This window comes from Zeus faber (genome assembly GCF_960531495.2).
Source record: "Zeus faber genome assembly, chromosome: 8".
Classification (NCBI taxonomy): Eukaryota; Metazoa; Chordata; class Actinopteri; order Zeiformes; family Zeidae; genus Zeus; species Zeus faber.
In genome coordinates this window covers 14426770-14439133 of record NC_137195.1, presented here as the reverse complement: position 1 = coordinate 14439133, position 12364 = coordinate 14426770, and the positions used below count along the sequence as shown (strand labels likewise).

General features: G+C 44.8%; 2 protein-coding genes across 4 annotated transcripts; one reads left to right on the top strand and one right to left on the bottom strand.

The window, feature by feature from the left end:
* Positions 1-388: 388 nt before the first annotated feature.
* Positions 389-2560, bottom strand: cox6b2 (cytochrome c oxidase subunit 6B2). Its single transcript, XM_080005694.1, has 4 exons — positions 2484-2560; positions 1880-2004; positions 1391-1491; positions 389-651 (listed from the first exon to the last, which is right to left on the bottom strand). The coding sequence occupies exons 2-4, from the start codon at positions 1983-1985 to the stop codon at positions 598-600; spliced, it is 261 nt and encodes an 86-aa protein (XP_079861820.1). The 5' UTR covers positions 1986-2004; positions 2484-2560; the 3' UTR covers positions 389-597.
* A 1854-nt stretch (positions 2561-4414) lies between these two features.
* rasip1 (Ras interacting protein 1) lies at positions 4415-11837 on the top strand. Of its 3 annotated transcripts, XM_080005645.1 has the most exons (16): positions 4415-4689; positions 5651-5772; positions 6027-6478; positions 6655-6915; positions 7078-7322; positions 7418-7582; positions 8088-8292; positions 8456-8754; positions 8844-9005; positions 9463-9503; positions 9817-9971; positions 10158-10270; positions 10385-10679; positions 10817-10980; positions 11087-11228; positions 11319-11837. In XM_080005645.1, the coding sequence occupies exons 2-16, from the start codon at positions 5651-5653 to the stop codon at positions 11495-11497; spliced, it is 3000 nt and encodes a 999-aa protein (XP_079861771.1). In that variant the 5' UTR covers positions 4415-4689; the 3' UTR covers positions 11498-11837. The 3 variants fall into 3 exon arrangements, with proteins under 3 accessions (XP_079861771.1, XP_079861770.1, XP_079861769.1); XM_080005644.1 differs by having other exon boundaries at positions 4415-4685; positions 11087-11837; XM_080005643.1 differs by having other exon boundaries at positions 11087-11837.
* Positions 11838-12364: the final 527 nt, after the last annotated feature.

Genomic DNA, 12364 nt, shown 5'->3' with positions numbered 1-12364 from the left:
AAAGGCCTGTGCTGTACTGCACTGACATCGCACGACTGTAGAACATTGCAGATTGTATGGTTACCAGTTTTCTTGCATTGTGGTATTGGCGATATCAAACTTCTGTGTCGGTTTAGTCTTCGGTCGTTTGGTTATATTTTGTTGCACGTATCCAATTAAAATATTAATATTGACGCCACATATACTTCGATCGCAGGCAATGAATCCTTGTCCTGTTTAATAGCGCCACACCGTGTTTAAAGGGGAAATTACACCAACGCAGTTCATTTTACTCAGCACCGCCACCCTCCGGACAAATACTTTCCCTTATACTGTATTTAAATGCATCTACAGTATTTATGTTAATTTTACCTTTAAATGTGTCAAATAACTGGCAAAGACATCAAAGTTAAGGGTGGACCACAGAGAGAAATCCCGGACTTTATTAAACAGGATAAAAGCGTGTGCATGTTTTTATTCCATCTGAATCTCACAGATCAACATTTGCAAAGGTGTAATCAATTGTATATGAATGTCTTCAAGCACACTACACAGGTAAAAGTGCATGTAACAGAATGTCCTGAAGTGGACCATCCAAGTCAGGAATCGGCTGCAATTTCAGATCTTTCCGGGGAAACTTCCAGCCTCAATCTGCTCATCCCACTTGCCAACCTGCAGGGGACACAGTCATAAGTTAGGTCACATAAATAAATAAATACTGTGATTAAAAACTGAGAAATACAGATGGATGTGATTAAGATGGGGCCACAACAAACTGGAAAGATAATAATTCTATCTTAGTTACAAGGGCCTTGCTCGCCCAGAATCGCAAAGTGCTGAATCACATTGGAAATAAATTATCATTGATCCATGGACACCAGCAGAGTTCCAGAAAAGATTTTTGGTTCCTGCTCAGCATGTGGGACTGACCCCGGCCACCGGGATCTGTGTTGTGGGACTACCAGCGATGTTCTTCACTGATTGGTTAAATGCAATAGCACAACTTCAACTTTACCTATGCATCTTCCCAAACGGTAACTATGTATGTATTAACAAAAAAATACACTTAAAATAGAATGACAAGAAACAAACCAATACCGATGTTTCTATATTGCTATTCTAAGCCATGTGCAGAGATGCTGAAACTGTTGTTTTACCTGTTGTTATTACCAGCAAAGCACAATGGAAACATCTATAGTTCAAGATGTGCGGATGTTTGTGTGCAAGACTAAAGAAGGCGATGAAGGGAAGACTACAACAAAATACCTGAGAGAGCATGAAACACCTGTGCTTTCAGTCCCTTTTCTACCAGTCAGTTATCATAAGTAAGATGTGAAGAAAAATAACAAGCAGCTATGTAAATGATAGAACCCACCATAACAACTGTCACCAGAGTCACAAAAATACTTACCCAGCTCATGGGGCAGAGGCTCTTGTAGACCCTCTGGTACCACTGACACGGGGACACATCCTGCCCTTTCTCTGTCAGGGCCTTGTTGCACCGGTGAAAGTCTGAACCAAAATGATAATAAACAATGCTATTTAAAACTTGAAAAAATGTTAAGATATTTGACAAGGCACACAAATCCCAACAGACAAGGCTGATATTGACTTAATTATAAGAACCTACCGACTACAGCATTGCCTTAAAACACCTTGTTTAATGTTGGTTTTCCAGCATGTTAGGGGTTCAACCCACAAGCTAATCATTAGAACACTTGACGCAAATGACTGTCCAAAGCTATTCTTCAATCATTAGAGGCTGCTCTTGAGGCATTATGATTTCCCAGGAACCTGGAACGCCCAGTGAGTTATGTTTTTGGGACGATCTTATTTTGGCCAAAACGGATCCGGTTGGGCCTTCTGGCCCCATCTTACAGCAAACTGCCCCTAACCTCACCCAGGTAGTTCTGGAAGCAGTTGCGGGTCTGATTCGTGTTGGGGAATCTGGCATCAAAGGGAGCCGTCCTGTAATTATTGATCTTCTCTTCAACGGTCTCGGCCATCTTGCTTGTTCTACTGAGCCTGTAAAACAATGAAAACAAGAGAACATTGAACACAGTCTTTTGGAACTAAACATGCCCGCAATGCAGCGACAGATGTTTCCTTGTCCTCATCTCAACCCAAACCTGAACGACAAAAATCAAACACCGTCGAAATGTCGGTACCAGCACGCCGATACACGTCAATCTTTCTGACGGCCCCAAAATGTTTTGCAGTCTTTCGAAATGCAACGCGACTGCTTGAAAGCAGGATTGAAAGGTTGTCACAAACGCGACTGAAAGGTCACGAACTGGCTGCCACCGCTTGCTAGCACAAGTTAGCATAGCGCAAATCCCTAGCGATAGCTCGCTATTTCAACGTTGACTGGATGTTATAAAGCGATAATATGACCCAATCAATCTCAACATATCGACGGAACCAACGCATTCAATTGCGCGTGTAAAAACGGGTTTTTTTAACACTGTAAATGAACACGATGAGCATTTTAAATGACAACCAACCTTGGGATGATTCTTGGGGCGTCCTCTCTTGGCAAGTGTACTTCCGGGTCTTCCTTGCCGCCGCGCACTGCATTCTGGGATACTTGAGGAGGTTAAACCTCGCGTAGTATAGACGCTTTTTCAATTTGTAGAAGATAATAATAATAATAATATTATTATTATTATTATTATTATTATTATTATTATTATTATTATTATTATTATTATTATTATTATTATTATTATTATTATGATGATGAACAAATACACTTAACAAAATAAGTAAATTCATGAATAAATAACTACAAATAAACAAACTAAATACATAATCAAACAAATACATTTGATTTTCCACAGTATTTTGCCAATTTTCTGTGATGATAAACATCCTGAAACAATAAAAGCAATTTTTTTTAAAAGCCTCTTTCGAAGGCACCATGTACACCGACATTGAATTGAGAGAGAGTGGTTAAACCAAGGAAAGTCGTGCAGTCGGATGTTAAAACAGGTGCATCTAGAGGGGAGGGTTTGGAATTTATTCCACGCCAAATCCCCGAAATAGAGACGCACTTCCTATAAATAAGCGAATAACTGGGGCCTAGGAGGGAATAGTGCACGGGGGATTTTCTGTCCCCCCACTTTTAGGTATTACGGTAATAGAACGTTGGCGACAATGGCGTGGCTAGGGGTGGGTGTCCAGGGCTTCAGGCCCGAATGTTTTATGAATTGCCCCCAATCTAAATTAGCCCCACAGGCTCCGACCCAAGCGCTCCCTCTCTGACAGTAGAGTCGATGGGGCGCCAAAACAGTGTGTTTTTATTTAAGATAATTTTCTGGTTATTTAATATTACTCGGTTTCCTCATGGAACGAAACAAGCACCGTGCATGATGGGGACACGTTCTTCCATACGCCCCCCCACCACCGCATGTCCCCCCACTATCAACAATCCGGTGCCCGTCACTAGTGTCAGTGAATGTTGTACGGTTATGCTTGTGGGGCCTTCCGCACGGAGCAGCACGGAGGCTGCAGCTGGAATTATCTATCAAGATTAACAATCAGATATGATTTTTTTTGTAAACAGATGAGCAAAATCCTGTTGTGTTTCTAAAGTTTCTTCCTTTTACCATTTTCCTGTTATAGACGGTCGGAGGTCACAGGTGTCTCCCCATAACTTCCTTTCTCGCAGTTTCCTTCTTCCCTTTTTCAGCAAAAGCTAAAAAACTCAAGATGACCTGTCTTTCGAAATAACTTCCTGTGATATCGTGATACGATAAAGTACTGTGACTTCCTTCAGAGAAGATCTCAAGCCAGCACTGCATTTGTTTCGGGAGAGTTGTTTTCCATTTGCTGCTTATCCATTTGAGAAATATTTGGGACGCAAAATAGAAGCATAATAATTATTTTAGAATAATAATAGAAGAACATGGTAAATGCAGTAGATTACACGTGGCGACAGTTAAATGGTCTCACTGAAATATGTTCATTTAATCTATAAAAGATAGATAGATAGATAGATAGATAGATAGATAGATAGATAGATAGATAGATAGATAGATAGATAGATAGATAGATAGATAGATAGATAGATAGATAAATAGATAGATAAATAGATAGATAGATAGATAGATAGATAGAGTAGTTTATTTTCTAATACTGTATGATGACAATGATGATTATGACGATGACTGTATACTAGGAATGTGAGACTATTGAGGAACAATTGTTTCCCCTTCCCTTTCAAAATCCTTTACATTCCAGTGTTCAAGTACAGCATATACAGTAGGTACAGCAAGGCCTTAAAGTTCTTCATCTGCCTGTAAATTCCCTCTCTCTCTCATTCTCTGCCGATCCTTCCCTCACTCACTCAGGATATAGGTGTTGTCCACTGCAGAGGAAGGAAATTCTGTCACTAAGAACAATGGGCCTGATTCTCTATCTATAGACCCAGCGAGGCAGAGACCCAGAGAGACAGAGGGAACCATTTTGTCAAGAAAGAGAGAAAAAGAAATATATGAGGGCGCCGACCGCTAAAAGTGAAGAATCAATGGACGGGAGAATTTAGCGATTGTTGGGTAAATATGTAAAAGGATGGGGCCTTTGGAAAATGGACGGTGCAACTAAACCAAAAGGTCTTTAAGTTGCGTTCGGTTGCATGCGTTTATGTGAGAAGGGCATCTACTGCAGAGGATATACGCTGTGATACAGAGGGATCAGAACTAAAAGTGGGTAAGTGTCTTCAGAAAGCTTTCAATCTAATATCTGTTTGTTCAATGACTTTTTGTTTAATTAATAGAACGTACATTAATAGAATAGATCGTACAACAACGACAACAACCCAGTCCTTTGTTTTGTGTATACTGCACATCGAAAGAAAGAACAAAAGAAAGAAAGAAAGAATGAAACAAACAAACAAACAAACAACAAATAAATTAACAAATAAATGGTTGGTGGATATAGTGGACATCTGGACATTTTAAATGTTTCTCTTTATTTATATATATATATATATATATATAAAGGGATATATATAATAAATGTGTATATATATATATATATATATACATATATATATATATATATATATATATATATATAGGGATGTAAATATATATAAATATTGAAGATTGTATTTATCTTTTCTCTGGGAGACTCTTGTCACCTTTACATTTCTAGGTCTCACCTGTTGGAGACCACGGTTGATCCCAAAATCTTCTGTTAATTTGTGTGGTCAGACACAGCCGGACAGGCGGTGACCTTTAGAGCAGGCATTTCCCTTTCATTGCGACGGCTCAACCTGAGAACAACAAAAGATGCTTCCTGTTTGGAGAATGACAAATCACACACACACACGCACATGCACACACATACACACACTATATTTAGAAACGTACAGTTAGAATTTTCGCTTGATCTCTTTGGTTGTGTTCAACGTGTATTTTCTTGGTAATTCTTGTTGATGAGATCATTCCATTGTTTTATCATTCATACTCGACATTGCCGACACACATTCCTCACGACAATGTGGGGAAAGATCAGAGGAAATCTGCCTCTATTCTGCCTCTGCCTCAACCGTAATTATCCTGGCATAATGTGGATATTGTGGTTTAAAAAACAAGTTACAGTATGCCTTCAGGGATCAACCAACACTCCCCATTGGTTGCCACTTCAAGCTTCTCTTTTCTGCTAGATGGAGGGGTCTGGCAGTCCTCGCTTCAGAAAGCTCCATTTTCCAGTGGGTCTTTGGATCAACTCCCCCAGGAAACACTTTGCCAAGCTCGGGGGACGCTGGCCCAGTGCTATCTCTGTCAAGTGAGTCGGAAGTCTGAAAATGGTATTAAATGCCCAAAATCATTTTCTGATTGGATATTTTTGTATTCATGGAACTGCCTTTCATGAGCTGTCACCAGTGTCTACAGAACCCTGGAGCCTTGCGCCTGTCGTATGTTAAAGTAGCATAGCGTTATAGAACATCCATGTTCCTCGGTCATAATTCACAGCTGGTCGTTCCCTTCCTTCCCCTTCCTTTCTCCTGCATCTGTCTTCCCTTCCTCTCTCGTTCCCAGGTCAACCACCAGTTCTGACGCAGCCTCCCTCCACGAGGCCCCTTCTGCCCCTTCCTCTTCCCTCTCAGCCTCCACCCCCTCGCTGGCTTCACCGGCCCCGTCCCCATCTCCCTCCCCGGCCTTTCTCCGGCCTCGGCCTGCTGTGCCCCAGTCCCGGGCCAAGCGCCTTTCGCACCTCTTTCTGAGGGGGCGCTCTAACAGCGACCGGGATCGAGCGGTGGGCGAAAGGGAGCGAGAGGTTTGGGCCCATTCCGCCGCCCCCTCGTCCCACCACTACCTGCCTCCAGCTTCGTCCTCTGCCCCGGGCCTGATCAAAATCTACGGGGATGCTCTCTCCAGCGGGGCTAATTATCGCTCCCTGCTGGCCAACGTCCACTCCACGGCGCGGCAGCTCATTGCACAGGTCATCACCCGCTACACGGAGCGGGAGAGGGAGGAGACGGAAGATGCAGGTGTGAGGGACTGAAAGATTTTCTCACTAGCACCCTCTCATTTATCCATAACAGAGCGTAGTTTGTTCAAAAAACTTTGAACCAGTAATGAATGACTTAATATAAACATAAACAGTCGTGTTATGGAAAAATAATTACCCCTCCCCTTTCCTTTACCTTACTCCATTACCTTCCAGTGCTACAGAAGTACAGCCCCGATGACTTCCTGTTGTGTGATGTCATTGGAAAGCCCATCCAGCGGCCAGATGGAGCCGTCCAATGGGAAACAGAGTGTCGCAGAGGCGTGGCCCCATGGGAATGTCCCTTGTTGCTCGTTGACATGTGGCGACCCAAGGATGGGTTTGAGCGGCGCTTCGAGATTCAAAGAAAGGAGGACTATGAGAGAGAAGAAAGGGAAAGAGAGAAGGAGCGGGAGAGGGAGGGAGAGAACTGCCAAGGTACAAACAGAACTGGAATCTGCAGCTGTTTTGTTTGTTGTTCTCTTTTCCTTTTTATTTTTTTGGGGGGATTATTATAATAACAATAATAATTATAATTATTATTGTAATTATTATTATAATTATTATAATTATTATTATAATTACTATAATCATCAACAGGTGTTCGCTGGAGGCGAAGTCGAATGTCGTCAGGGGGCGGGCAAGAGGAGGGCGAGCGAGGTCACCGTGGGCGGAACACGGAGCTCAGAAGGAGCATCAGTGACATGAACATTAGCCTGCGACGTCGCCAAGGCAACCATGTCAGCAATGACCCGCGTCCCGCTGCAAGCATGCATAACAACAGCGACGGGCTAGGAGAGCAGAGGAAGAACATTGTGAGCATGATAAGCCCACAGCCAGGAGAGGTGAGAGTACGGGTGTAGAATATGGGAGGGTTTGAAATCGGGATTTCAGGCTAGAAGCTATTTGTGCATCATCATGTCCCAACACACTATTGCAGACTAGAAGGTCGAAGGATGGAGGTAAGGTCGGATGGACGAACCAGCCGATGGAGGATCAAAAGGATTACTCAAGCTGCGACCTGGAAGTGATGTCACAGAGCTTGATCCTTCCGCCCACGGACCGGCCCTACTTCCTGCTGCTGCAAGGTTACGATCAAAGCAAGGCAAGGCGCGCACTGCTGGATGACACACACCGGCAAACTAACAGACACGTGTATAGGTGCACAAAGACGGGTGCGGACGCACACACACACACACACACACACACACATACATGCGCCCTTGATATGACATCATACCTGCATGTCTCTAATCGCCGCATACCATCACAGTTTCCATCCCTCTCCAAGGCTCTCCCATTCAAACCCCGGCACAAAAAGCCTCAGAGCAGTACAATACCTCCACCAAACATCTAAAGACAGTACAAAACCTGCCTCTATACCTCACCCCACCTCACACAACGACCTCACACAGGTGGCCATTGTCGCAAACTGTGACACACTTCACATCCTTATCTGTTCCCCTCTGCTCAACTTAACATCTCCAAGATGGGAGATTACTGGAACTATAGCACTCCAAGATAACAGACCCCCCTGCCTTTCTCTCTCTCTCTCTCTCCCCCCCCCTCTCTCCCTCTCTCATAATGTCCTTTATGTTTGTGTTGTTCAGGACTTTGTTTTGTACATCATGGCGGGACATACGCATGTGTTTGGGAGGAAGCCCACTTTGAGGGAAAGAGACAAGGATAGAGAGAGAGAGAGGAAGGGGAAGAGGCCGTTGAAGGTGGACACGTTTCTGTCGGCCCCTGACGTTCTGTCCAGACACCTGCTGGTCAGGAGAGATTCGGCCGTCCCTGAGACGCCATCGGTACAAGGTACAATGTGGCCCCTCAACATCATTAAAAATCCATCTCTTATATAAACAATTATACTTTGTATCCACATTTTGTGGACTGAAGACTTGGATGCCCTCCCCGTGAATGCAATAATGGAATACGTTTGTTGAGTTCATCGAAACCTATCTTCCCCTATCCATAGCTGTGATGCGACCTTTCAGAGGAGGGGCAGTCACACACAATGGCGTGGCCCTTTACAGGGAGACAGTTCTGAAGCCAGGAGACGTGATCGGTCTCGGGGGCCACTTTCTGTTCCTCTATCGAGACCCCCGCGTGACCCCCGCCCCGCCCCTGGCTCTGGTCCTGCCCTGGCACGCGGACGCCCCCTCCTCTTGCTGCCCCTCTGGATCGGTCGACAGGCAGGAAGCCTTGAGACAGTACTTGGGATCCACTGAGGCGCTGCTGAAGTTCCACTCCCGCCACTCGGATGCCCTGTTACAGGTGAGAAAGAAAGGCACAAAAACATTGTTTTATAATTAAGGAACGTTGCTGGTCAAGTTTCATGTTTGTACCCCAACTTTCCCCCTTAGGAGATTATCTCCAAGAACTCCTCACCTGACTCTGGGTGTGGGCCGCTAGCCCCAGCCTACCTCCTGTCCGTCATGATAGATCATGCATCCAAGCACCTTGACCCTGCCCTCACACCTCAGATATTACTCAAGGCCGCCAATTTAATCAAAGGAATCGTCTGGGTGAGTTATTATAACAGCTTAACTTGACATTTATCTTTGTATGTCTGAAGTCAGGTACTCAAATGACAATAGAACCTCCTGAAAACATGTATATTGTTATGTGAAAAGCACTAAGGAGGCTGACCACTGCCCACTTTGGACCCCGTTAGCCAACAGAACTAAGTGTAGTTAAAAAAAAAAGAAAGGGCAACACATATACAAACCTGATAACATGGGACACACAGATTGACAGATGAGCACAGCTGTCCAGTCAGCGAGGAAGGCAGACAGACAGATGCTCTTCACTGAGGCCTGGCAGGTTGTTGATGGCAACACGGATGAGCTGATGTCACCTCCCTCCTGCTGGAAAATGTGCTGTAACTATCCTGGCTATGTGGCCAGACTCTGTTCCCTCTCGTCCACCCCGACGCTAAATGGAGACCTCGCTCCTTTCTTCTGTCTCTGCTTCTTTTCACAGGATAACATTAAGGAATTTGGGGATAAGCATCCCACGCAAAAGTAAGATCACTGCCGTTCGACATCACTTTTCCTCTGTTTGGAGATCTCCTTGCCTACTGCCGAGTGATTCATACCATGTTTACACTACCACTGTCGTGTCTTCGGGCAAATCTTTTTGGTTTGTTAGTGCTAAAAAACAAACACAGTTTTTATTTTATGGCAGCGTTTATGCTCTGACGTATAACAATAACCATAAAAAATGAGAACAATTGAACAATAAAATATTCACGTTAACATAACAATAAAAGAGTACACGCCCCATTATATCACAGGCCACCTGACCAAGGTGTTGTATGCGATATGTCTCGTCCAGTTGTGCAGAACAAGAGAGCGAGATCAGCACACCAAATGTCCAGAAATTGTCATCTGACCTCCGACCTCTGATGTTCTGGATGTCCAACGCTACGGAGCTGCTTAATTTCTTTCAAGTCAAAGTGGAAACCATGGAGAAAGATTGGGAATTTGAGGGTGAGGGTGACGAGTCACACTGAACATCTTCACATTTGCTTAGCGCAAACTTAATGATAAGATAATCATAGGAACACGGCCGCTCCAGTCTACGGCTGTCAGCGGAAACGTCCAAGTTGTTGTTCCATATTGGACCTGAAAACATGCTCTTTCATTTATATTAACAATTGTTTCCAAAAAAAAAAGCCCCCGGCGATCCAATTTTATCTGCCGACATGGACATCTGCTCCGAGGCCTTGGCCCAGCTGGATGATGTGATAATGCACACCTTCCAGCAGTGTGTGTATCACCTCACCAAGGTAAGGTTTTTGCTTTAAGGCTTCTCATCTAAATCCTTCTAATCGGCCAATGATCCGATCGTCAAGTGACCAACAAGTTAATTTGAGTCCTGCTTCTTTCCATCCCAAAAAAAGACCCTGTATTCGCTCCTGCCGGCGTTACTGGACACCAACCCGTTCTCCAATGAGGACAAAGACAAAGAAAAGGACGGGGCACGGGACGGAGAGCGGGGGGCGGCGGGCGGGAGGGAGGAGGAGGCGGACGACGTGTCCTCGTTGCCCCCCACGGTGGCGGGGTTGGTCGAAGTGTACCGCTGTTCCCTGACGCTGTCCCGGGAGGCGTGCCTGTCCCCTCCTCTCACCTCCCAAACCTTCGGCTACCTCTTCTTCTTCACCAACACCTCCCTGCTCAACACGCTGTTGGAGAGAGGTGAGAGGGCGCGACTTCAGGGTCCAAACCGTCCCGAATCTCACAATGGAATCGAACCACCTCGTACAGCTTCCCCCGGGAAAACCGCACATGACTTATTTTTGTGTCCTGTCTTTGCGTTTGTTTTGTTTTTTAAGATGGACTGTTTTCTTGGTCCAGAGCGGTCCAGATCCGCACTAACCTTGACCTGGTTATGGACTGGCTGCAAGGGGCAGGGTTGGGCGACATCGCTTCTGAATTTTTGAAGAAACTGTCAATCACCGTCAACTTCCTGTGTGTGCCCAAAACCCGCCTGATCCAGGTAACATATGTGTGCTAATGTGTGTCTTAAAAGCCTGTATCTTCCTCTGTGTAGAACATGGATGGGCATTTTTCTCTCTCTCATCTATTTGTCCTTATCGTCCCAGTCGTCCTGGACCAACCTGCTGGAGGATCATACCTTGTTAAGCCCCTCCCAGCTACACCACCTTCTCACTCACTACAAGCTGGGACCTGCCAGAGCGCCACCAGCTTCCTGGGCTCCTCCTCCTGGCACAGAGCTCAGTGGAGGTAAAAAAAAAACAAAACGAAATTGGCTCAATAATGAGATGGTGATTATAAATGAGACACCCAAGCGAATGAACTGTTTTTGCACTTTAGATATCTTTGAGAGCTTCTTGGACCACCCACCTCTCATCCTCCCCAACGAGACCCCTCGACTGGACCTCTCCCAGCCGATCCCAAGCCCCGAGCTCCAAAAGGAGCTGACGCGTCTCCGGACCTTCCTGTGGGGACTTGACCAAGACGAGCTCCCAGCCAATCAGAGGACGAGGCTTTAAATGAGCCAACATTTTCCCATGATGGATGTCACATAAAAAAAAAAAAAAAAGATTTGCGGAACATCTCGAGGCAACCCGAAAACCTCACTTTGAAGAATATGCTAACAGGACGTGTTTTGACTGAAACATGAAAGTGACATGAATAGAAATTTCTATAACACACAAGTTATCCAGATAATTCCATGTATCAACATTCGTATGGTTTCATAGATTTTATGTTTTAGCGTGGGGAATGAAACCTCATGTTTATTGTACCACCAGTCCTATGTTTTTACTTGACTTCTATAAATGTTTTTTTGTCTACATGTTTTTAATAAAAATGTTGAATACTTGCCTATAAGACCTTAAGTTTCCACATGATCCATGACAACTTCGCTTCCCGCCAAGGGACCTTCAGGGCTTGGCACTCACCAGTGCAGTCAGACCAAAGGAACATTCCACAAGGTGGCGACGCAAGACCCATTCCACTCTGACGCGAAATGATGAGTCTGCAGATAGGCTTGGTTAAAATAAATGGGAGATACAATTATGTTGCCATCCGAGCCAGTGACACATTCTCCGGGTTTCCTGTACGAACGGCAGCATTGAGCAAAACGTCATGACTCAAAGAAGCGGACGGCATCGTAATGACCACACACAAAGGCGACCTCCGGCGAGGTGCGCCGTCTCAAAGGCCGAGGCAGGTGACTTAACGGCACCGGGGGTTTTCATTTCCTGTCGGCCGTTGTGACATACAAATGTGGCCCAATCATTATGGTTTCCTGTTTCATTTATGTGGCATATCCCCTCATTCAATAACAAATACCAAGCTCATTAAGTAGAAATTAGTGTGTGCTTTTTGGGTGAACCGGCAGGAGTTGGGTGATG